The sequence below is a fragment of the Cervus elaphus genome, chromosome 14, assembly GCF_910594005.1.
Source record: "Cervus elaphus chromosome 14, mCerEla1.1, whole genome shotgun sequence".
NCBI lineage: Eukaryota > Metazoa > Chordata > Mammalia > Artiodactyla > Cervidae > Cervus > Cervus elaphus.
Genome location: NC_057828.1, coordinates 77079612 through 77107091, shown reverse-complemented (window position 1 = coordinate 77107091; position 27480 = coordinate 77079612). Strand labels below are relative to the sequence as shown.

The 27480-nt window shown below is 41.9% G+C and overlaps 1 protein-coding gene across 1 annotated transcript in view; it reads right to left on the bottom strand.

Moving 5' to 3' along the window:
• Positions 1–22691, bottom strand: part of CRB1 (crumbs cell polarity complex component 1) — a 153826-nt gene extending 131135 nt beyond the window's left edge. The window contains exons 1-2 of the mRNA XM_043922940.1: positions 22664–22691; positions 16441–17022 (exon numbers count right to left, since the gene is read on the bottom strand). Coding sequence (XP_043778875.1) covers positions 16441–17022; positions 22664–22691 — 610 coding nt within the window. The remainder of the gene's footprint in view (positions 1–16440; positions 17023–22663) is intronic.
• Between the last annotated feature and the right edge of the window lie 4789 nt (positions 22692–27480).

Sequence of the window (27480 nt, the reverse complement as noted above, 5' to 3'; positions counted from 1 at the left end):
GATCAATTCTTTTAGAAATGTTTCATATAATTATTTTTTGTTGTTCAGTTGCTAAGTCATGTCTGACTCTTTGTGACCTCATGGACTGCAGCATGCTGGCTTCCCTGTCCTTCACCATCTCCCAGAGTTCACTCAAACTCATGTCCACTGAGTCAGTGATGCCATCTGACCGTCTCTTCCTCTGTCATCCCCTTCTCCTCCTGCCCTCAATTTTTCCCAGCATTAGGGTCTTTTCCAGTAAGTCGGCTTTTTGGAAATCAGGAAGCCAAAGTATTGGAGCTTCAGCTTCAGCATCAGTCCTTCCAATGAATATTCAGGGTTGATGTCTTTTAGGATTGATTGATGTCCTTTAGGATTTGATCTTGTTCAAGGGACTCTTAAGAGTCTTCTCCAGCACAACTCAAAAGCATCAATCCTTCAGCACTCAACCTTCTTTATGGTTCAACTCTCACATCCTAATAGCTTCGGATTATATCTTTTGGTATTTTAGTCATCCATATTTACTAAAAACCATTAACAAATAAAGCCAAATAAGTGGTTTAAAACTTGTTAACACTTTCCTAAATTTTATTTCATAATGCAAATAAAATTCATATATTTATCTGTTATACACTCAGGTTACTTCCTGTTGCTTAAGAAATAAGATAAATAAATTAGAAACCATTATTTTAGATACTGCAGCTCCATTTATAACAATGTCATTCACATACTTTAAAGTAATCCTAATGCATGTGTAAGAATGTGTTTCAAAAGCTTAAATTCAATTTCAGTACAAACAACTATTTGCTTTGGATTTATTGATATGTTTATATCACTCCTAATATTACTTAACAATGTGATTCTTATCACAGCTTTTCAGTGGTATTGATACAGGAAAAAAAAGAAAAAGTGATTTGGTCTACATCTGAGTGCTGCCAAAACAGCTGGATGAAAAGTGATGAGCACAGTCAGTCATCCAGATGTTTTTGTATTTCCAGATGCTTGGCTTCATAGACGAAACATCTGGAAAACTAACTATGATCTTCAGGTTTCATTTGGATGTTTACTGTTTCACGCATACAGCCATCAAGTACAGATAGTTAAATGACCTTCAAAAACATAGCTGAACAGTGTGGTCCAGTCTGTCTGAGACATTCACTTTGTAACTAGTGTTGCTAAGTATGGGGCCCTGTCTTGTAACTCTATGTAGCAACAGAAACTGAATGCAGTTACTGAGAAGCCCTTCTGTGGCTAATTGTCCAAGAAAAGGAAAATTCATAACATTAAATTCTTTCACAAAAACTCCTGCAGGAGCTGAACCGATCTGTTGGAATTGGTTTATAGTTCTGTGAATTCCATGGATGGTATAGTCCATGGGGTCACAAAGAGTCAGACATGACTGAATGCCTTTCACTTTCACTTTTTTTTTCCGTATGAAAGGAAAGTAGAAAGGTTGGGAGAAAAACACAAATAAAAGGAACTCTATGTCAAGAGAAAAATGTACAGGACAGGAAAAAAATCCTCTGACTATTAGGTTCGGGGACGCACTATAACTTACACGGCGACATCGCTACATATGCCCAGATGACTAAGGTGTTATATCACGAATTCCTGACAGTCACGGATAGTTCCACTCTGAACTGCACAATTTTCATTAGCTGTCAAAGGCAGTTCAGAAATTCTCTCACAACCAAATATTTTTAAAGATACTAATTTCAAAGAAGGATTGAAACTGCATGCATTTAGGGGTGGACAGAGAGACCTGGCGTGCGCAACCCATGGGGTCGCAGAGTCGGACATGACCAAGCGGCTCAACAGCAGCAACAGAAAAGAAAAAGGATGCAAGGTTTCCATCTCGAGGCACTGGCTTTGGTGGAGAAGCAACGTTCCTGGCAAATAATCTAAAGATGCGCCCCTCCTAAGAAGGGCAAAAATTTAAAGCAAAAAACCACTCCATCTCATCCTAGTTTTGACGATGCTTTTGGTGGGTTCTCCTTTAGTGTCTTCAAAGGCTTCTGGACTTGATTGTCTCTTCCCTTCCCAAGTCCTCCTTTCTCTCCTCTTCTTGCTAACTTGCTACATCATCCCCACCCCACTTTGCCTTATATGGAAAGGTCATATTCTCTGGAGGAAGGAGAGTTCACTTCAGAGAGATCTCACTTCATAGCCCTAAGGCCAAGAGAAGGGCCAGACCTTCCTGCCTCCACCCCGACCTCAGACCTCACCCAGATACCTTGTGAAAAGACATCTTTGCGGGGGGCGGGGGGGAGGGGGGCAGTGCGGCGAGGCGGTCTTGTTAGAACCCAAGAAAAGTGACGTCCAAACTTCAAGTGCAGAGTGTGTCAGTCCAAGGGCACTGGGAAGTCTGCTGTCCGCGCAGTGCTGCGGTCACCCCTTCCCAAGACCACCTACCCTGCATCAGAGAAGCGCCAGGACACACACGCTCTCAGATTCCCTTCTCCACCTAGTTCCTGGTTTGAGTGTGCCGACAAGTGGCACTTGGGGACTCGGGAGGCAGGAGAGATGCCGGGACTCTCTAGGGATTTTCCTAGATCGGCCCCACATGGCATCACGTGGGCATCCCAGCAGCTCCCCAGAGAGTCTGGAGACCACTCATCCCACGGCTGCAGGACGGGGTGTCTGGGAACTTCCCAGAGATCCTTCAGAGCTGCAACACCTTCTTGGGAGCTTTCAAGAACCCCCACTTCAGTGCTTTGGTGAAGATCTTTCCCGGGAATTTCTATGACTCCCCCTGCCCCAGCCATCAGACAAGCAGGGCCAGTCTCCTGGAATTCATGGCGTGTGACCTTTGCTGTCACTCAGGGCTTTGCACCTAGAAGGGCCCTGTATGAGTTTGCCAGGGTTTCCTGGGAGGCTCAGACAGTAAAGAATCCGCCTGCAATGCAGGAGACCTGGGTTCCACCTCTGGGTCGGGGAGATCCCCTGGAGGAGGGAATAGCAACCCGCTCCAGTATTCTGGCCTGGTTGGATGGCATCACCGACTCAATGGACATGAGCTTGAGCAAACTCTGGGAGCTGGTGAAGGACAGGGAAGCCCGATGTGCTGCAGTCTATGGAGTCGCAGAGTCGGACACGACTGAGCGACTGAACAACGACAAACTACTGGAAATCAAGTGGCTTAAAAAGCAGGAATTTGTTGTCTCACAGTTTCCAAGTCTGAGATGGAGGTGTCATCAGGACTGGCTGGCTCTTCATAAGGGTGTGAGGAAGAATTTACTCCAGGCCTCCGCCCTGCTTCTGGGGCTTGGCTGCCAGTCTCTGACGTCCTTTGGTTTATGGAACCATCACCACAATCTCTGTCCTCGTATAGGAATTAAGGGCTTACAAATTATATTGCCTGTTCTGCATACAAGCCTTTAATTCCTATATGAAACTCCTCATATCTGAAATACATAGAATGAATTATTTTCCCAACTAAATCCCGATTGATACGCAGACCTAGGATAGAAAATATTGGAGGAGCACATTCAAACAAGCAGAACTCTTCAGGGTTTGGTCCAACCTTCAGATTAAAGGAGAGAAACTGAGGGTCAAAGATACAGCAGAAATGCAGTTGGAGGAGAGCCCCAGACTTCTCACCCTCATCCTCGGTGAGCTGGGGGTTGGATGGGACCCCAGACATGTGCTGGGACCCAGGAAAGAGGTTGTGAGTGTCCTGTTTTTCCTTTTAGAACTCTGAAGACACATCAGGCCACCATAATTCCCAGGCTGCCATACCACGGAATGGTCAAACAGAGAAAACGACATGAAACCTGAATAAACGGAAGTGAAATGATTTTATGGAGAATGCTTGCACAAGCATGAAAAACTGCCAATGCTTTTTCTGGTGAGCGAAATAATTACTGCTTTATTACACCGGGTGAGAGAATTGTAAAAATTGCCCCTGGAGCTCTGAGTTTCCTTTTCTCCCCCGTTTCCTCTGCTGCTCATCACAGGCGAGTAGGAGAGTGTGGGTTTGCAGGCAGACCGCCCAGGACCGCACACTGCTCTCCACCTCCGAGTAAGGCTGGATGCAGCTAACGCTCAGTGAAGGGTAGAGACGATCCACAGTCATTTGTTCTTTCCAGTATTCCTGCTTCAATTTCTCTAAGTAGGTAGGATTTTGAAAAGTAATTGGAAGCAAAGATAAATTTGCCAGGGAATCTGGGATAGCTTCCAACTCAGTTAAATACAGGTGTGATGCTGGGAGGACAGGAGCTAGAAACTGGAAAAACTTGAAGCAGCCACTGTATCAAATATGATTTTAAAAATCTACGACTGACATGTAAATACCTGCTGAACAATACTGGGGCTTTGCAGGTGGCACAGTGGTCAAGAATCTGCCTGCCAATGCAGGAGACGTGGGTTTGATCCCTGGGTTGGGAAGATCCCCTGGAGTAGGAAATGGCAACCCACTCCAGTATTCTTGCCTGGAAAACCCTGTGGACAGAAAAGCCTGGTGGGCTACAGTCCCTGGGGTCATAAATAGTCGGACACGACTGAGCACACACACATGCACACATGAATAATACTAAACATATAACTACAGTCAGCTAATACCTGAGGTGGCTCCACACACCTTAAATCAGGAGAAAAGAAAGCAGGCAAGGGGGATTCCCAGGTCTGGAAAGTTGCAAAATACGAATTGCAGGTCAAGGGCAAGAAAGTTAAGGAAAGAGGCTCCTCGTTAAAACAGCTCCCCAGGAAGCCCAATCTTCCCGGGTGGCCCTACAGGTGAAGAACCCACCTGCCAATGCAGGAGATATAAGAGACACAGATTCGATCCCTGGGTCAGGAAGATCCCCTGGAGGAGGGCACAGCAGCCCACTCCAGCATTCTCGTCTGGAGAATCCATGGACAGAGGGGGTGGGCGGGCTATAGGCCATAGGGGTCACAAAGAGTCGGACACGACAGCGCAGCATGGCACAAATCCCAGGCTGGTCGGGGAGACATCAAGACAGGGAAAGAGTGATGGATGGCACAAATGCAGAGAGGCCAGGAGACGGAGATTCTGCTAGAGGTGAAGTAAGATTTCTATAGCAGCAAGGAAACAGGAAGTTTAGTTGTGAGAATGTGGGTGGTAAAACCTTTTGAACGAGGGCAGGCTCTGAACTGAAGTTGTGCTTTTGTATGGTTACAGTGGAATAGAGATGGGGGTCACCAAAAATAAGAAGCTCAAGAAATTCTAAAAACTTGGTCCATGAAGTTCTGCAATAGCTGTTAAGTTGATTTAGATAAACCAAAAACTTACTCGGGTACCAAAACATCTTTGTAATATTTCCAAGTTCTTTTCCCATGACAATTCTATCACCCCTCTACATTCTAGTCCTATGAGACCATTTGCTTTTTCTCAAACCCACTAGGTCCCTCTACCCTCACTCAAGTTTAGACACACTGCTCTCTCTCCCTCTTCTGGAAAGTTCTTTCCCACCTATCCACCTGATGAAGTCATCCTTTAAGGCTTCTGTTAAATGTCCCATCCTCAGTGAAGTCTGGCCCATTTTCCTTACTCTTTCCAGCCTCCTGGTTTCCACGGACTGTCCACTGTTATATTTTACTTGTTACTTGCTTATATACCACAAGTGCTTTGAAGACAAAGATCCATGCCTACTATTAATGGAAACAGCTGGCATTCACTGAGCTTATTTCACACCAGATACTGTGCTAAGCATTTCATGTGCATGATCTGATTTTGTTTGTCAAAAAATTATCCATGTGGTATTACTATGATGCCCATTTTATTAAGGATGAAACTGCAGCCCAGAGAAGTTAAGAATTTATACAAGATCAAAAAGCTAGGAAGTGGCAGAGTCAGGATTAGGAAAGGAACAGCTTACAACGAAGACAAGAGACTCATGAACTACACGACAGTCTTTCAGGAGCAGTGGGCTGAGAAAGTCAACTTCCCTCTTGGCCCCGAGACTCAAGGAGAGAGGAAGGAACCCTTTAATAAGGGCTGTATGCAAAGTGCTCTCATCCAAAAAGAAGCCAAGTTCTAGCAAAGGCCAACAAATTAAAGGTGCACTGGAAAAAATGTTTTACTTACTTGCATTTGAGAAAAGACTGTGGGGGTGGGGGTAGAAGCAGGTGACCATTCTCAGGGAAATCAGGAAGCAGTTTTTCCCTTTAACATCTTCTCAGAAACTCTACGATTTTGATCTGTAACTTGAGCCAGATCACCCTTCTGAATCCAACCATTTCCAGGATGTCTCTGCCAACTATCTCACAGGCATCATTCAGCAATTCCAAATACAAACTCTCTCTCCTCTGTCCACCCTCTCTGACCCCCTACCCCTCCATCCACCCTCTCTCCCACCCCTGCTGGTGAAGGGGGTTAACATCCAGGTCCCTCAAGCCAGATTTCCAGGAATTACTGTGATCTGCCTCACTATTTCCCATGCCCTAATTAGCCATCAAATCCCACCATTCCTCCCTTAGAAATGGATGTAAGGTGACATCTACATCCCTGTAAACTTGCCCAGATCCTGCTCACCATCTCTCATCCTTCTGACTGCCAGCTTCTCTCTTCCAAATCTCTCTTTACATTTCTAGGAGTGATCTCTATAAGAGACAGATCTGATTTTACCATTGCCTGTGTTAATTTTTTAAAATAATTTCTTCTTGTTTTCAAGAAAAAGCATGGTTGTCTTGGAATGCTACAGAAGCTATGCTTGGAATGCTTCTAAAAGATATGGACACTCTTGGAACCACCTACAAGGATGGTCTTGCAGCCTACCGTCTCTCACACCCCTCGACTGCACATAGCTGTCCTTGTAAAACCTGCTGCTCACCCAATATACTTAATAACTAACCGGGCTCTGTGCACAAGAATTTCCTCTTAAGAATCATGTATGCCATTCCTGGGTTCTGAAGGACTGATATATAGTGCAATCAGTTACAACAGCCATCAGAGCGTATCTGCACCCAGTATCACTGCAGAGGTATGGAGCACAGTTTCCATTACAACTATGGGTTTACAGTAGAAGCCTGGGTTTCTACATGTCACTTATAATCTTTTAACCTCCTGGAGCAATGAAAAGAGTCTGTGTGATTTCCTGCTCTGATTAAAAGTGTCAAACTGGAGCCCATTATACAGAGTGAAGTAAGCCAGAAAGATAAAGACCAATACAGTATACTAACACATATATATGGAGTTTAAAAAGATGGTAACAATAACCCTATATGCAAAATAGAAAAAGAGACACAGATGTATGGAACAGATTTTGGACTCTGTGGGAGAAGGCGAGGGTGGGATGTTTCAAGAGAAAAGCATCGAAACATGTATATTATCTATAGGGTGAAACAGATCACCAGCCCAGGTTGGATGCATGAGACAAGTGCTCGGGCCTGGTGCACTGGGAAGACCCAGAGGGATCGGGTGGAGAGGGAGGTGGGAGGGGGGGATCAGGATGGGGAACACATGTAAATCCATGGCTGATTCATGTCAATGTATGGCAAAAACCACTACAATATTGTAAAGTAATTAGCCTCCAACTAATAAAAATAAATGGGGAAAAAAGTGTCAAGCTACCATAATAATGGTTAGCAAGACATTATGAGAGATTAAGGGCTTCCCAGGTGGCGCTAGTGGAAAAGAGCCTGCCTGCCAACACAGGAGACATAAAGAGATACAGCTTCAATCCCTGGGTCAGGAAGATCCCCTGGAGGAGGGCATGGTAACCCACTGCAGTATTATTGCCTGGAGAATCTCATGGACAGAGAAGTCTGGTGGGCTATAGTCCAATGGATGGCAAAGAGTTGGACAAGACAGAAGCAACTTACCACACACAAATATGAGAGATTAGAACTGGGATTTTTATTTTCAATGGGAGCACTTTGAATTTTTATCCAATAAGATTTCTGGCTTTTGCATTTAGACATATCTTTTCTAAGGATACCAAAAGGTATTAACACACCTTTTTAAAAAGCATTAGCTTAAAGTAGATTTTACAAGCTTAGGACTCATCTCTGAAGGACAATTAAGTTTCATCAGTTCCAAGACTGCTCTGTGCCACCCTCACGTTTTTAACTTCTAGAAATCACCATGGACAATCAACAGTGCCTTGGTGTACTGTTATATTTTAGTTACAGAGGTTTTCATTCTTACCTCATATAGAACCAACGTCAATATCAGTGATGAATTTAACCCTGATAAAACATGAAAATAGATGCATTCTTTTATTATTTTAATCATATTTACTCCTTACATACTATTATTATGTATTGTTATTTGTTGTTGTTGTCAGTTGTTAAGTCATGTCCAACTCTGCGACCCCACAGACTGCAGCATGCCAGGCTTCCTTGTCCTTCACTATCTCCTGGAGTTGCTCAAACTCATGTCTATTGAGTCCATGATACCATCCAACCATCTCATCCTCTGTCACCACCTTCTCCTCCTGTCCTCAATCTTTCCCAACATCAGGGTCTTTTCCAATGAGTCGGTTCTTCCCATCAGGTGGCCAAAGTATTGGAGCTTCAGCTTTAGCATCAGTCCTTCTAATAAATATTCAGGGTTGATTTCCTTTAGGATTGACTGGTTTGATCTCCTTACTGTCCAAGGGACTCTCAAGAGTCTTCTCTAGCACCACAGTTCAAAAGCATCAATTGTTTGGTGCTCAGCCTTCTTAATGATCCAACTTTCACATCTGTACAAATAATTACTAGAAAAACCATAGTTTTGACTACATGGATCTTTGTTCACAAAGTGATGTCTCTGCTTTTTAATATGCTGCCTAAGCTTGTCACAGCTTTTCTTCCAAGGAGCAAGTGCCTTTTAATTTCATGGCTGCAGTTACAGTCCACAGTTTTTTTGGAGTCCAGGAAAATAAAATCTGTCACTGTTTCCATTGTTTCCCCATCTATTTGCCATGAAGTGATGGGACTGGATGCCATGATCTTAGTTTTCTGAATGTTGCGTTTCAAGCCAGCTTTTTCACTCTCCGTTCACTTTCATCAAGAGACTCTTTAGAGCCTCTTCACTTTCCACCATTAGGGTGGTGTCATCTGCATATCTGAGGTTATTGATATTTCTCCTGGTAATCTTGATTCCAGCTTGTGCTTCATCCAGTCCAGCATTTTGCATGATGTACTCTGCATATAAGTTAAATAAGCAGGGTGACAATATACAGCCTTGACGTACTCCTTTCCCAATTTTGAACCAGTCCATTGCTCCATGTTCGGTTCAACTGTTGCTTCTTGACCTGCATACAGGTTTCTCAGGAGACAGTTAAGCTGGTTTGGTATTCCCATCTCTTTAAGAATTTTCCAGAATTTTTTGTGACCCACACAGTCAAAGGCTTTAAGGGTAATCAATGATGCCAGCATTATACATTTCAGCCTTCTGTAATGATAATCTTGTAACCGTAACAATTATCTCTCTTGATAATTGTTATTCCTGAGTATTTGAAATGTTATAATATTAACAAATCCTTAATTCCTTTATTTTATGATATAGCAGTTTCAGAAATTAAATTCTTGCCTAGACACATCATAGTATTCCAGTTTAAACTCATAGAGTCCTGGGACTATGACCTCAGTTAACCCATTCCTCAGTATGGTTCTAATCTATTCAAACCGAAAGCAGTTCACATATGAGAAAATGATACCTGCAAAAAGCACGGGTCAGTGCTGTGTAAACAGTTTTGGTAACAGTAGCAATATTGAAGATGTTAACATAGTGACAACCAGCATACACACAGCCTTAAATAGTTATGAAAATATTGTCACTAAATCATTTCATTCTCACCAAGACCCCGACATTAGGTGCTAGTATGATGTTTATTTGTTAAATTGAGGAAGTGGAAACTCAGAACTCTTGTTATTTATCATTATCACGCACCGGGGCAGGTCAGAGCTGGGCCTGGAATCCTGTTCCCACTCCTCCCACCGCGTGCCGGCAGCCCTCCGCTCTCAGACCCGCACACCTGCGCACAGCTGGGAAGGCACTAAGGGGAGAGCCGGGGCCGGAGGGCGCTGAGGATGGAGCAGCCGTCCGTACTGCCCGCTGGACCACAGGCCAGCCATCAGAGCGAACACGACGGGGGAGACACCACCTCTTTCTGAAACAGCGCCGCAGTCCTCCGCCTCGCACTCGGCTCGCTGTTACTCACACAAATAACAACAAACGCAGCCAGAGTACGTCTCAGCTCCGCATCCTGGAGCTGGTGCGCCCTGCTCTGCTCATGGACCGCCTTTCCTCCGGAGTGTTCCCTGACTCTGAGTGGCTTCCTTCTTCGGCTTCCCCGGCACTCTGTTCAGAGAGAGACTAATTTTTGTTCACATGCTTTCTCCCTGAATAGGCTGTGAGCATTTTGTCAGGGATAAATTTTGTCTTAGCCATCTTTAGGTCTCCACGGTCTGGCACAGTGTCCAGAGCCTCGCAAAACTGTGATGAATATTTTCTGAGCAAATAGCATTTGTTCCTTTGTGCACTCATTCAACAAACATTTGTCAACAGCGAGAAACCGCATTTCTCATAAAAACTACTTCAAATGGTTCTGTTCCCGAGCAAAGCCCTGAGCAGTATTTAACTGCCTTTGCATGACCCCACCAAAAATTGGTCAATTTCATAATTAAGACCGTATAGGAAAACCACCATTTTCCTTTGATAAAATAAAGATACAGCCTGTGAAATTCAGAATTTCTCTTTAGGCTGTTACACATTATTTGTCTTTGGGGTTTGAAAGATAATTCTTACAGGAATATTATATGGTGAGTAAAATTTGAGGTATCTAGGTAGATGCTCACAGAATCAATATTTAAGTGTTCTTTAAACTGGTGTCTCATATATTTATATAAATATGGACTATCTATGAAAATTATTCCTGGTAATGGACATAAGTTCATTAAGTTTCATGTCTTAATTTTGTAAATAGTATTACACTTTCAACAAAAAAACTTTCAACAGTAACGGTAATAAAAATAATATTTCTCATGAAATAAGATGATATTTTACATAATACTTTTATGTTCCCTGAATTATTTTCATGTGATTTTCAGTCACACATTTGATTCACCATAGCTTCAAAATGATTTACCTGAACAAAAATACATTAAGAACAGATGGAACATCAAGCCTAGGTGTGAATCTCCACATTGATTGAAATGCAAATGATGCCTTTGATAAACTCCACTGTTATGGCAGTGTCAGAGCTGGCTACCTTTTGAGGACTATTGGAAAAAGCTTAGAGAAGAACATGAAGAATTATCAAAAAAATAAAGAAGGTCTTATAGTCTTACAGGAGATTTTAAGTAGCATCTACATCATGAGATGTGGAGAAGCAGATAAGTTTCAGGTGTGCCGAGGAAAGAAGCTGCGTGGTAACAGTTTATCTGCCAACCTCTCAGGGAGGCGTCCCTGTGGCTGCAACTACCGTGAAGCGGAGACCCGTGCCGAATAACCTGGATTTCCCGCCAGAGGGCAGAAGAGGGCAGGCCAGGGAAGGCGCACTCTCCTTTTGTTTGCATCATTCGTGACCCTTCAGGGTTCATTTCTGCCCTAAAATTTAAAGGAAAAAAGGTGGTGGTGTTAAAATGTGACACTTCTCTTTCACTCTTTCCTCTCAAATAATAGTCCGTTTACTTGGATAATTATATCACCCTCCACTGGGCACTCTCTTTCTGCCCTAACCTCTCCCTTCAGTGCATCCTCAGCGCAAGGAGCAGAGTGATTTTGTTAAAATGCAAGTCGAACCTTTTCAGTCCTCTGCTCAGAACTCTGCAACAAGTTTGGGATTAACAGATACTCACAACTACATAAAAAGAGTAAAACAACAGGGACCTACTATATACAACAGGGAACTATATTCACTATGTTCTATAATGAATGGAAAAGAATCTGAAAATGATCCATCCAAAAGATGGGTCACTTTGCTATACACCTGAAACTAACATAACAGTGCAAATTATATTTCAACACAAATTAAAAAAAAAACTCTAAAGTCATTCATTAATGACTGAATGAATTCAACAAATATTTATTTTTACCTATATCATTTATCTGGAACTTTTTCTAGAAAAAAAAAAACTATATACATGCACATACATATGCACTACATATAAAAATAAATATATAAGTGTCTGTGTGTGTGAGCATCCAACTCTTTGCAACCCCATGGACTATAGCCCGCCAGGCTCCTCTGTCCATGGGATTCTCCAGGCAAGAATACTGGAGTGGGTTGCCATTTCCTTCTCCAGGAGATCTCCCCAACCCAGAGATCGAACCCGGGTCTCCCACATTGCAGGCCAATTCTTTACTGTCTGAGTCACGAGGGAAGCCCTATGTAAGTATAAAAAATAAAATATAAATATATCAAAATGCATGTATAACTACTTTGGGTTGATTCTTGTCTGACAGGCTTTGTAAAATAAGAATCAAAGATGTCACGTGAAAATCCATTTAATTGCTTACATCCGTGTTCTCTCAAAGTGTGGTCCCCACACCAGCAGCAGCAGCACCATGTAGGAGCTTGTTATAAATGCATGCTCTTGGACTTCACCTCGGATCTGCTGAGCTGGAAACTGTATTTTATTAAACTCTCCAGGTGAGTCTGTGACACGCTAAAATTTGAGAACCACTGAAACAGATTATAAATTCATTAAGCTGGAAATGGCAATTGAATATTTAATGCATTCTCGTTTTTCATATTAGAGATTTCAAGTTTCTCGTGGGTAAAATAAGTTTGAAAGTATTCTGGCTGTGATCATGTCAGCAAGTCTTCTTCCTAATGCCGTGGACACCTGTTCTCCCCTTACCTGCCCTTAGTCCCTCATCCAGGCTGGTCCTAATGTCTTATGCCTGGAACTTCAATGCTTTCTAACTAGTCTCCATGTACTAACTAGCCTCCACATACTAAGGCATTTTCTTGAATAAAAAAATAAATTTTTTCATACATTTTTGTTTGTGAAATAAGAGATGTATCTTACAATCAATAAATACATTTATTACAGTGCTTTTTCTTATTTCCCCAAAGATTAATTTTATATCAAAGATATATTTCACTTGACGAATGAAGATATTTCCTATACTGCTTCGCTCCATCACGCATCCAACTGGCTCCCCCTGCCCTCTCATCGCTCTATTTATCTCACACTGCAGGCGTTTCTAACATGAAAAACGTTTATTGGTCAATCGGGCTAATTCTAAGGAAGACGTCAATTTCAGAATGATCCACTGCAAATACTTGAACGAAGAGCCTGTCACTAAGGTGAGGCTGTTAAGGTGGTCCCTACTCCAATCAGACTGGTGTCCCCGTAAGAAGAGGAGACGAGGACACAGATGCACAGAGGAAAGACCACAAGAGGCATTTCACATTTGGGATACATCCTTGACATCTTTTATGCCTAAATTTAGACCCCTTAAAGGAAACCTTACAATCCAATTAAAATGTAACAGTAAAAAAAAAAAAAAAAAAACCACACATACACTGTAAAACATAATTTTTCAAGCTATGTTTTTGCAATTATCAGGCTATTTTAGAGAACTAATTTATATGGCTGAAACATTTGCCTTTACGTCTCTTCCTTTTAGTTACCATTCATGATATTGTACTAAGAGCAGGAAACAGGAGGTATTATCTTAATTAGCTATAGTGGTTTTCCAATGCAACTTTATAAATGGAAGCAATCCCAAAAGCAGTCCTATAAAAATTTACTTCTCGTTTTTATTCAAACATTAATAAAATTGATTTTGATGGTGAGCACACTGTAGTGTATACAAAAGTGGAAATATAATGCTGTGTGCATGAAACATGTAGTGTTACAAGTCAGTTGCCTCAATAAAAAATTTAAAATTTTAATAATTGAAATTCAATCGCTATAACTCAAAAGAATGGACATGATAATATGGAATATGAACAAAGGGTTTTTCATGTAGTAGTACTGTTCTATGAGTTACTTTAGTATGCCTGTAATTTTTAGCATATTAGATAATATAAAGACATTGAACAAAATAATTTTCCATGTGACATGTGTTCCACCATTGCAAAGTATGCATAAAGTAATAGAGAAAGTAAAATCTAGTTTAATATCTATTTACACCAGTTTCATTACTAGGAAGAGTACCCAGAAACATAAGGAAGAATTAATTAGAACAATTCACTGACAGTTTATGTCACCATGATTCACTGTGCTGTGTATTCCTCTTTTTAATTCACTAACTTGGCCCAAAGAAAGGCAATCCCAAAGAATGCTCAAACTACTGCACAATTGCCCTCATCTCACATGCTAGTAAAGTAATGCTCAAAATTCTCCAAGCCAGGCTTCAGCAATACGTGAACTGTGAAATTCCAGATGTTCAAATTGGTTTTAGAAAAGGCAGAGGAACCAGAGATCAAATTGCCAACATCTGCTGAATCATCAAAAAAGCAAGAGAGTTCCAGAAAAACATCTACTTCTGCTTTATTGACTATGCCAAAGCCTTTGACTGTGTGAATCACAATAAACTGTGGAAAATTCTAAAGGAGATGGGCATACCAGACCACCTGACCTGCCTCTTGAGAAACCTGTATGCAGGTCAGGAAGCAACAGTTAGAACTGGACATGGAACAACAGACTGGTTCCAAATAGGAAAAGGAGTACGTCAAGGCTGTATATTGTCACCCTGCTTATTTAACTTATATGCAGAGTACATCATGAGAAATGCTGGGCTGGAAGAAGCACAAGCTGGAATCAAGATTGCTGGGAGAAATAACAATAACCTCAGATATGCAGATGACACCACCCTTATGGCAGAAAATGAAGAGGAACTAAAAAGCCTCTTGATGAAAGTGAAAGATTAGAGTGAAAAAGTTGGCTTAAAGCTCAACATTCAGAAAACTAAGATCATGGCATCCGGTCCCATCACCTCATGGGAAACAGATGGGGAGACAGTGGAAGCAGTGTCAGACTTTATTTTTTTGGGCTCCAAAATCACTGCAGATGGTGACTGCAGCCATGAAATTAAAAGATGCTTACTCCTTGGAAGGAAAGTTATGACCAACCTAGACAGCATATTAAAAAGCAGAGACATTACTTTGCCAACAAAAGTCCGTCTGGTCAAGGCTATGGTTTTTCCAGTGGTCATGTATGGATGTGAGAGTTGAACTATGAAGAAAGCTGAGCGCCGAAAAATTGATGCTTTTGACCAGGAGATCAGTCCTGGGTGTTCATTGGAAGGACTGATGCTGAAGCTGAAACTCCAATACTTTGGCCACCTCATGCGAAGAGTTGACTCATTGGAAAAGACCCTGATGCTGGGAGGAGGAGAAGGGGACGACAGAGGATGAGATGGCTGGATGGCATCACCGACTCAATGGACATGAATTTGAGTAAACTCCGGGAGCTGGTGATGGACAGGGAGGCCTGGAGTGTTGCAATTCATGGGGTCGCAAAGAGTCAGACACGACTGAGCGACTGAATTGAACTGAACTGAACTTGGTATAATAAATACTCCCAAAGTATTGATGAATTGAAGAATAAACAGGAAAGATGACTTCTGTTATTTCAGAAAAAACACTTTAGTGAGAGGAGACAAAAACACAGGTATCTGAAGAAGAGGACAGAACATAGGGAGTTCTTTAATAGAGACACAAACTACTATGGAGGTAATAAATAATCATAGTTACCTGGTGGCTCAGATGGTAAAGAATTCACCTGCTGTGTGGAGACCCGGGTTCATCCGTGGGTGGGGAAGATCCCCTGGAGAAGGGAATGGTAACCCACTGCAATATTCTTGTGTTTCCCTGGTGTTTCAGATGATAAAGAATCTGCCTACAATACAGGAGACCTGTTCAATCCCTGGGTGGGGAAGATCCCCTGGAGAAGGGCATGGCAACCCACTCCAGTATTCTTGCCTGGGAAATCCCATGGACAGAGGAACCCGGTGGCATATAGTCCATGGGGTTGCAAAGAGTTGGACATGTCTGAGTGACTGAGTACACAGGAGCCTTATAATGAATGAGCTACTTGTTGCTCTGTTAATAAACCAACATCAGCAGAAACTTTGTGAGTATATATATGGGGTTATTATTTGCTGTTTCCATGAGATTCAGCAAGAAGTGGCTTCTTTAATAATAAAATCATGACTTATCTCAAACACCATGCTCTGGCCGCCTTGCTATCCTTGGTGTATTTATCACACTTCGACACTAGGAACCAACGTTCCTGTGTCCATCGGTGGCCAGCTCCCACCAGGCCGCCCACCCCCCTAGGACGAAGGGAGTCTGCTCTGATGGGGAGACTGGACTGCCTTGACCTGGAAGCCCAGGTCCCAGGAGCCCTGTAACTCTAGACTGAATCTAAAATAGCCACAGGGACAAGTGCTCAAGCTGGGTGGATTTTGAGTAGCTTAGGAGGCCCCCATCTGTTGATGAACTCCTATAAAGGCCATGTTCAGAAGTTGGATGGGCCATACGAGGTCACTTCTGCTTCCATCACATTAAGGAGAGGGCTAGGTTCCTCGCCCGGGACTGGACCCCCACTTACCCGAGAACCCGCGCGGGCAGACGCAGGTGTACCGTCCGATCTCGTTGAGGCACGTGGCCGCGTTCCTGCAGGGCTCCGACACACACTCGTCCACTTCCACGTCGCAGCGCCGGCCTTGATAGCCCGGGACACAGAAGCAGGAGTAGCCGTCGCCTCCGTCCCGGCACACAGCGCCGTGCAGGCAGGGGCTGGACGCGCACTCGTCGAGGTCCAGCTCGCAGAACCTTCCCGTGTAGCCAGCGGGGCAGACGCACACGGGTGGCCCGGGGTCCTGGTGGCAGACGCCCCCGTGCAGGCAGGAGCGGGGCCCGCAGGGGCCAGCGCTGGTGTCGCAGCCGGCCCCGCTGTGCCCGGGAGGACATCTGCACAGAGAGCGCCTCTCCCCCGGGACGCGAACACACGTGGCGTGTCCTGGACAGGGGCTGGAGAGGCAGGGGTCCTCCTCCTCCCCGCAGTCTTTGTCCCCGTGAACGGCTGTGTCTGAACAGCGGCAACTCTTGTCTTTTGAGAAATCCTTGCACGTAGAATTGCTTTGGCAAGAATCGGACAGGCACTTGGTGTCATTTTTATTGCAAAAGGAACCTACAAGGAAAAACATCAGATGAAGCATGCAAACAAATGGTGGATGATAAAATTAAAGAAAGTCCTTATTTCCGCTCTTCATGCACCTCACACGAACTCATAAACGGAATGCAAAGTTGACTACAGTCTAGCGATGAATTTGTCAAATGATGTCTAATAATGAGTTCTGTTATAATGATGATTAGTCATCTTTTTTTTTCATATAGCTGCTAACAAGAAACAAAAATGACTGGCTTCAGATTCTTTGCTTCTCTTGCATTTCCCTTTCTCAGGTAGAAGTGCTGTTGAAGGACAGGGTGAATTGTTAAATTGTCCCATAAACCCTAAAATTTGAAATCCACATTCTCTCATGGAGGATTTGGGGGTATCCTGGGAGATGAGATACAAAATTGTCTCTGAATATACTAACTGAAACTAACATTTGAATGAATACAATACTTTGGCTTATGACTGCTTTATTACAATCATCATGTGTGGTCTAAAAAAAAAGCATAGAAGAATGAATATAAAACTAAAATAAAACACCAACTATTTGTTGAAGGTTTACTCTGTGTACCAAGCATGTCAGCTGTTTCACATATATTATTTATAATTGTCACAGCAACAAATATTATGTGCATCTTACAGATGACAGGTTAAGTCCCACCAGAAGGAAGCAGCTGTAAAGTGTATGGACTTCCAAATTTCTGAAAGCTTCTCTGTTCTAGGGAAACATTTTTGAAATTCTAATGGGAATGATGACCAGCAAGAAAGCAATACTTCTGTGATTCCTTTCCAAATTCACTGGATACCTGTATGTGTATAATTTTTCCCTGAAAAATTATGATCACATTATGATCACATTATGATCACAACACTGTTATTTTCTTAATCATGTATACTGAGAAGCTTTTTGATTTGGCAACTCAGCTGCATCAGATCACAAAACACTGTCTTCTGTGTATGGATTTATCTAGTACACCATTCTCTTATTTTTACTTCCTGTCTCACAATATTCCTCACTAATATAATAGCAGGTAATGGTCTAGGCTTATAATTTTAAAACTTATGAAATGAATAGTCTGCTCTTAGGAGACATAAATCAACTATAGTCAGAAGAAAATAGCATGAAAACTTTGAGAAGTATGTAAAAGTGGTACATCTCTTCCTGCAGAAAAAGAATTGGTTCTCTTTAATGTGGTCTGGTCACCAAGAGTGTGAAGGGAAGACAGAAAGATGACGATTGACTGGTTCATCACATGAGAGAGGGTTTTCACAGTTGTCTTCCTTGGAGTCTTTCTGGAAGCTGAAAGTTCCCCTCCAGCGCCTGTGCACAGAAGGTTAACCTATGCTTATGTGTTATCAGGAGGGGTGATCTGAAAGCAGACCTTTTCCAGTCCCTATGGAAAAACTCAACTAATCATCCTTCTCCTCTAGTTTTTATCAAGTACTGGCTTTCCAATCACATCTTCAAATGTATGACTGGCTTCTAGCTGTTCATATCTTAGCTACAATGTCACTTTCTCAGAAAAGCTTTCTCTGAACCCCTTTTCTAAACCTTTATAATGGTTTACTTTCTCATATATATGTGAAGTGTTCTTATTTCTTTGTGCATATGTTTGTTTTCTGTTTTCCTCGTTGCAATTCTAGTCAGCTAAGGAAAGGGGAAGACCTCGTCTCTGGTATTTTCTGGGTTTGTGACATTACCTGTCACATAGTGTCTGCTCAGTGCATACCTACTGAAAAGGAGTGGAGAAATGTCCCAACACAACATGGAGGAAGGGTGCTGTGTGATCACAGGGTCCAGGGCAAGTCTACCAAGAAAGCCTCACTGGAGAAAAGGTACTTGAGATGTCTTTTAATTTATTTTTATTAATGGACGACAGTTGGTTTACAATGTTGTGTTGGCTTTTGCTATACAATAATGTGAATCAACCATGGTGGTGGTGGTGTAGTCACTAAGTTGTGTCCGACTCCTGAGACCCAGTGGACTGTAGCCCGCCAGGCTCCTCTGTCCAGGGGATTCTCCAGGCAAGAATGCTGGAGTGGGTTGCCATAAGTATACATATATCTGAGATGTCTTTTTAAGTGAATGCAAGTGAAGGAATGGCATTATTTTCAGAAGAAAAAAGAAAAAGCATGAGAGGTATTGGCATTGCTCTGCCAATCGTATGAAAAGCATGAAAGTATAAGAAGGCAGAGGCCTGAGAGGAGGGCAGAGGGCAGAGGATAGGGAGGAAAATGAAGAGATATTCAAAAGTTCAAACATTTGCACTACTTAGAGTTCCTGTGTCCAAACAAAAAAGAGAAATAAATATTGTAACTCTGCTCTCTGAACTCTCACCGTCAAAGGCATGTGATGAAATTATGTTTTCAATCTTCTTTTGTTTTGTTGCATTTTGTTAGTGGCAGTGATGATGGTTTTCCCCTTCCTTCAGAAATCAAGTATCTTGGAATAATAGTGGAAAGTAAGAGAAGAAAAAGTGAAAGTGAACTGTAGTATAGTTCTTAAAAGATACTTTGAAGTGGTATAGTATTATTTACAGGCATATCGTGATAAGTTAAAGATGTATATTGTAAACTCTAGAGCAAGAGTTAGCAAACTGTAGCCTGTGAGCCAAATCTGACCTGCCATCTGTCTTATAAATAAAGTTTAATTGGAACACAAAAAAATCAAGTATCTTGGGACTTCCCTGGTGGTCCAGAGGTTAAAACAGCCTTCTGAAGCAGAGGGCGTGGGTTCAATCCCTGGTCAGGGAGCTGAGATCCCACATGCCTCACAACCAAAAAACAAACAAACAAACAAACAAAAGCAGAAGCAATATTGTAACAAATTCAATAAAGACTTTAAAAATGGTCCACATCAAAAAAAAAAAAAAAAACACAACCTAAAAATGAAGTATTTTCCTTTAAGCCATGAATTGAAGCATTTGTATAGAAAAACACGTAGCAAAGGAAACTAGCATTTATCTCTTAGGTCCTTACAGCACAATTTTAAAAGCAAACTTCTAGCAGCATTTGTGTAAAGCATTTTACAGATGGAAAACTGAGTTTTATAGGGAATGAGCTATTTGTATGTGGTCATAGAGAAGGGGGATTTGAACCTCTGGTTTGTCTGATTCCAAAGTTCATTTCTTTTTCCTGCATTACTTTAGAAGTTAGGATACTTCTGGGTAGAGCTTCCTACTTAACCATGGTGATATCCACCTAAGTGTTTACTTTTGCTGCCTTCTAAACCCCATGAAAAGCCTAGTGAAAGTGTTAGTTGCTCAGCCGTGTCTGATTCTTTGCAACCCCGTGGACCCTGCCAGGCTCCTCTGTCCATGGGATTCTCCAGGCAAGAATACTGGAGTGGGTTGCCAGTCCCTTCTCCAGGGGATCTTCTCGACCCAGGGATCAAACCCAGGTCTCCTGCCCTGCATGCAGATTCTTCACCATCTGGGCCATCAGGAAAGCCTGGATGGCTTAAAGCAGCATGGCGATCACTGGAGAGGGAAACAGCAACCCACTCCAGTGTTCCTGCCTGGAAGATTCCGTGGACAGAGGAGCCTGGTGGGCTACAGGCCACGGGGTCTCAAAAAGTTGGACACGACCGAGTACGTGCATAGCTACTCGCCCACTCAAACGACTAAATGACAAAGGTTGACGATACCAAGTGCTGATGGGAATCAGGAGAAAACGAAACTCTCCTTCACGCGCTCTTTATTATAACTTGATATTTCCTGTCTATGTATTAATAATTGTATTCATCTTTCAGATAATTGATATTGTAGAGTTTGTCTGTACTATCTTGGTTTCTTGGTTTTCTGTCCTATAGATGTCTGCTTTTACCTTTTTTTTTCCCTTAATTTTACTTTCTTTTTAACTTGCTATTTACTTTTTTGGATTTCTGATTAATAATTCTTTTTCTTTAAAAACACAGCTTTGCCGTGTTTCTCACAATTTCTTTTTATGATATTAAAAATGTTTTCTAATTTCCATTGTGAGTTATTCTTTGCCATATGAAAAATCTGTAAGAATTAATTAGATCATGTTTGCTAACTGTGTTATTTAGATCTTCTATAGCATCATTGGAAGGACTGATGCTGAAGCTGAAACTCCCAATACTTTGGCCACCTCATGCGAAGAGTTGACTCATTGGAAAAAACCCAGCTGCTGGGAGGGATTGGGGGCAGGAGGAGAAGGGGACGACAGAGGATGAGATGCCTGGATGGCATCACCGACTCGACGGACATGAGTTTGAGTAGAATCTGGGAACTGGTGATGGACAGGGAGGCCTGGTGTGCCGCGATTCATGGGGTCACAAAGAATTGGACACGACTGAGCGACTGAACTGAACTGAACTGATAGCATCACTCATTGTTTTCTACTTTTTCTCTCTGCTGAGATTGATGCATTAAAACCTCCCATAGTGATTATATATTGGGCTTCCCTGGTGGCTCAGCTGGTAATCTGCCTGCAGTGCAGGAGACCTGTGTTCAATCCCTAGGTTGGGAAGATACCCTGGAAAAGGGAAAGGCTACTCACTCCAGTATTCTGGCCTTGAGAATTCCAAGTCCATGGGGTTGCAAAGAGTCAGATACAACTGAGTGACTTTCACTTTCTTTCCATTTTCGTAATGACTATAAATTTTCTCTATTTCTCCTTTTAGTTCTGACAATTTTCACTTTTATATTCTGAAGCAATGTTCTTATGTTCATAGAAATTCAGAATAGTTACATCGTGCTGTTGGTTTGATTCCAATGTATTTTCAAAAAATCCTCTTCTGTCTTCAGTAAGGCATCGTACCTTAAAAGACTACTTTTGCCATTATCAATATTGCTATATCAGTTACTTATCACATACATTGCCGGTGGAAATTCAAAATAGTGTAGGAACTTTGAAAAACATTTTTGAAGTGTCTTATAAATTTAAACATACATTTACCATATGACCCAGCAATCCCACATCTAGGAATTTCCCCCAAGAGAAATGAAATCATAATGCTCATACAAAAAATTGCTTGAAAAAGAAAACAACTTTATTCATAATGACCAACACCGGAAAGACCTAAATGTTCATCAACTGGTAAAGAAATTTTAATATATCATATGTTGGACCACTACTCAGCAAATTGCTGATCCACAGAACAACATGAAGGAATCTCCAGAGTATTACGCTAAGTGAAAGAAGCCAGACCAAAGACTACATGCTGTATGATTCCACTTACATTACATTCTAGAGAAGGCACAATTATATCACTGGATGCAGTTCAGTGGTCACTGGAGAATGGAACTGGTGAAGGGCCTTAATGCAGAGGATCATAAAGAAATATTCATGGACACATTCTGTATCATGATTGTGCTTCTAGTTACTGATCGTATGTATTTGCCATTTAAGAGTGGTGAATTTTCTTGTACTGTATGTAAATTATACCTCAATAAATCAGACCCACCCCCAAATCCTAAAACACAGAAAGGAATAAATCACCATAAACTTTCAAGAGCCAGGACAGAGGTTGAGGGATTAGACAGCCATAACTACACATACACACTGGAAGCTGGGCTACAGGGGGTGAGAAGTACTAGACTTAGGAAGCCAACGAGAGCAGACACCAAGCCGGAAGTGGGAGAGCCCCAGAGCCAGCTGATGACACAGAATCCCTGGCAGGTTCAGGACTTACTCGCTTCACGTACTTCTGAAAGGATCATGCAGGTGGAGCTGGGCAAAGGAAGGGTGTTTGGGAAACTGGCGGAAAGCAGGTAGATGCTCTGCTCTCTGTCTCACACTAGGAAACTGCAAGTCTGCTTCCCCCCCAAAGGCAGACTCAGAGGCACAGGTAAGGCTGAGTCTGGTTTGTGGAAGAATTAACTGGGTGTCTATACAGAATTGTGAGACACTCCCCAGCCTCATTTCCAATTCATTTCTAAAAATGCCAAGAGCCAGATGTATATTCCAAGCAGGAAAGGGAATTATTTCTCTTGACAAGCCTGAGTGAAAATACTTTCAGATAATGATGTGGAATGTCACCTATTGAAATGACCCAGCTGGACCACTCTAGAATAAATCCTAATAAGCTGTAAACCCTAGCACATAAATAAAGATCTTTCAAACAGCTTTAATAAGAGCTACTATATGAAAGATTGAAGGTGGGAGGAGAAGGGGATGACAGAGGATGAGATGTTTGGATGGCATAATCGACTCAATGGACATGAGTTTGAGTAAACTCCGGGAGTTGGTGATGGACAGGGAGGCCTGGCCTGCTGCAGTCCACGGGGTTGTAAGGAGACGGGCACGACTAAGCAATTGAACTGAACTGAACTGAATTATATGAAATGTATGTAAGCATATAGGGCATGCATGCGTGCTCAGTAGAGAGTTATTTTTAAATTATACTTTAAATTATATTTCAATTCTACTCTAAAAAACAATGATAAATGAGCGTTTCTTAATCAGCTTAAGAAACAGTTGTACTTCCTTCTTATATACCAACAGATTGCATGAGATTTTCCAACATTTGAGGAAAATATCCAACTAAGATCAAACACAAAGACCAAAACACACATTGTTTTAAAAAAAAATGTAACTTGGAAGAGGCAAAGACAGTGTAGTGAGGGAGCCAAAATTTATGTAAACTTGAGAATTATTATTTTCAAAGAATCAGGAAAGGATATAGCTGCAGTGAAATGAGTAGAAGGGTTGTAAAGATAAACTTCTAGAAAACAAGAAATTAAAAACGTGAGTCACAGAAATTTAAAAAAATTCAGCTGAGTGATTGAAAATTAGTGTTGGGAAGAATCTCCCCTACTTCACTCCCACAAAAGAATTTTACCAAGAGATTGGAAACAGGAGGTAGGAAACACAGGGAACTAGATGAACAGTCAAGGAGGAATTTCAAAATGAGACACCAGAGAAAATAGGGAGGATGTGAGGGGGGCAAGGAGAAGAGGAGGACAGAGCGTAAAGTTATGACAGGATATACAGAATTCCAAGTGATCATAAGTAAGAAGGTAAGTGTTAATCGCTCAGTCGTGCCCGACTCTCTGCGACCCCATGGACTCCAGCCTACCAGGCTCCTGTGTCCATGAGATTTTCCAGGCAAGGATACTGGAGTGGGTTGCCATTTCCTTCTCCAGCTAAAACGGAAGAATAAAGCCTAGTCTATTATTTTAAAACATACAAATGAAAACTATAAGAAATATCTAGAAGAGTTTCAAGTAGTTGCTTCCAGGGAGTGCATGCTGGATGTGAGAAGCTGGAATTGAAGGGGAGGCAGTAAGAAGTGTATTATTGTTCCCCTTATAACCCTTAGTGACTTTTAAAGTGTTGCTGAATAAATGTAATAAAAATGTTTTTCAAAGCAAAACAGGAATAGTTATAGTATAGACACACACATACACACACACTTCGGTTTGCTTACTTGTGCACTCTGAATTCTGTTTTCCGTGCTGGTGCAGGACAAGATGGTCCATCAAGCACGTCCTTTTACTGGGTCTTCTCTGGGGGTCATGTTGTCACTGGCACCATTTGCTGCCTGGGTTTATGGGTGTGCCCCAGGTGAGATGCAAATAGGCCCTCTTAGAAATGCACCCTGTGTGTGTGTATGTGTGTGTGCGTGCTCTGACTCTCCGTGACCCCATGGACTGTAGCTCACTGGGCTCTTTGGTCCATGGGATTCTCTAGGCGAGAATACTGGAGTGGGTTGCCACTTCCTCCTCCAGGGGATCTTCCTGACCCAGGGATCGAACCCAAATCTCCTGCGTTGGCAGCCAGGTTTTTTACCAGTGAGCCGCCTGGGAAGCCCACCGACTGTGACCCAAGCATTTTTTTTTTGAGATTTTTTAATGTGAACCATTTTTAAAGCCTTTATTGAACTTGTTACAGCATTGCCTCTGTTTTATGGTTTTTGGTTTTCTGACCACAAGGCATGTTGGATCTTGGCTCCCTGGCCAGTGGTTGAACCCGTACCTCCTGTATTAGAAGGCGAAATTTTAACCACTGGCCCTCCTGTATTGGAAGGCAAAGTCTTAACCACTAGCCTAGGCATTATTAATCAGTGCTTCAGCTGACTGTACTAAACAAGCAAAGACCACAGCCTGTCAAAAAGAAAATAATTTTTTTTCAAATATAGAAAGGAACTGTAATTTACTGCCTTATTAAAATCAAGAAATTAAATAGCCAACTAAGGAAATAAAAGCAGAATATGCAGAGACCAATGATGGGAGTGTCACGAAGTAAGGGTTATGATTATTGCACTTTTGTACACCTGAATTGAAAAAGAATCTATCATGTACACATTCCTTCAGTGTACCATGTACACTGTGTGTATACTCAGTGAACAATAAAATAATTCTTATAATGATAATACCTTTAGAACAAGACTGCAATGGACATATACAGAAAAACTTTGCAGGAGGAGGGTTTTGTTCCCAACTTTCGTGTGAGCCTTAGTCAGCGGGTGAAAACCCTGCTGGATGTGAAGTGTCACTGCTATCCTCAGACCACTTTATAGACGCTGCCCAGCTGTTTTCTTGCAGTAAAGTTTGCCATCTACTGGATATTGTAAGAAGTTCTAGGATAATGGGGTTTGGACTTTTCCTTTTTACTTAAGTGCAGCAGAACTCGTCCAAGGAAGATGCCATGGGCAATCCTAACACACACAACTGCAGTGAGGAGCAGCTCAGTGTGAGGAAGGGAGATCTCCAGCCCAGCCACTCAGCCCCCAGCCTTTCTGGGGACACCTGTGGGGAGCCCAGGGGGCTGAAGAGCAATCTGAAATCACTGTTCAGGAGAAAAGGAACTGTTTCACAGAGTTTCTGTAATTCTTTTGTATTTGCTATTTTGGTATTGCTAGGCCTAAAAATAAATGTATATATTTTAATATAAATATACATTATATATAAGTATATATGCAAATATATGTATATTTGCTAAGAAATAAAAAGTAACTTGACCAGGTTTAAAGACTATAAGCACACGAATGTTAGTATTTACTTATGTGTGGGTATTTGTATTTTCTAATAATTTGATTTATTTGGAAAACAGCCATATTGGTAATTTAGCTTAGTTATAAGAATATATTTATTCGGAGCAATGATACGCCACAAGGTGATCTCAGGGAAAAGCATTTTAACATCTCTAAGACTACTATGCATGCGTGCATGCTAAGTCACTTCAGTCGTGTCCAACTCTGCGACCCTATGGACTGTACCCTGCCAGGCTCCTCTGTCCATGGGATTCTCCAAGCAAGAATACTGGAGTGGGTTGCCGTGCCCTCCTCCAGGGGATCTTCCCAATTTATTCCTTTGTCCTTGATGGCTTTAATACACTTATCTCTGAAGCAGAAATGTAATTCTCAGATTTAAAAATTATCAATCAAGAATCTAAAAATTTTATCAGCTTTTTATTAGCAATGTTTCTGGCAGTGTTTGGCCTGGCTGACCATATAGATGAGTGTGTGTGTGTGTGTGTGTGTGTGTGTGCTGGATGAGGAGCAAAGTCTGTGAAGTGAGACACACCCTGCCAGGCCTGGCTCTGGAATGCAGAGCCTCTATTTCCTCAGCCACTGAGAAGGAGAAACAGTAGAATCCACTTCTTAGGGTTTTGGTGATAACTGAGTCACTAGATTTAAATGCTTGGCAGACATACAGTGAAAGGTCAGTAAATGTTAGCTCTTATTGTTATATAAGATGCCTAGAGATTGTTTGGAAAAAAGTTACTGGATTAATAGAAAATGGATCTATAACAATAATAACCAAAAAAAGTGCCATTTACTAACACAGTGTCACTGCAGGAGTTTTATTTGAGGAAACTGAACAGAGACCCAAGTGCACGTTTACACAGCGAGACGACCAATGGGCTCATCCAGGACGCCAAGGACACTTTTCCCAAAAACTACGTGACATACATGCAATACTGTGTACAAAGGAGATCACGAACGAGACCAGACACTCTACTCAATGCCCTGAATGGGAAGGAAATCCAAGCAAGAGAATATGTGTGTGTGTGTGTGTGTGTGTGTGTGTATATATATATATATATATATAGAGAGAGAGAGAGAGAGAGAGAGAGATGGTTTACTTCGCTATACAGCAGAAAATAACACAACGTTGTGAAAAGCTACACTCCAATAAAAATTACATAAAAACCTGGACTCACTCAGGATCAAACCGAAATGAATGAGGTTTAGACTGAGAAAAAAACCCGCTCTCACACAAGGTTATCGTCACTATCTCACTACATATTTCGAGCACCATTTAAATTTGGGGCTCAGAGAAATACCTCACAAATTGAGAGCTGTGATAAGGGTTTTCTGTTCAAAGCATCTGCTGTATCTATGTGTTCCCAGTGCCTATTTATGCCCAGCAAATGCTCAGTGACTATTTTGTGAATTTTCAGAGTCAAAGCCATGATCTCACCTTAAAGATGTCCCTTCCTGTATAAACTCGGCATGTGTATAAGTCCACCTGCCTTTATTTGCAGGGGTAACCACTGACCCTC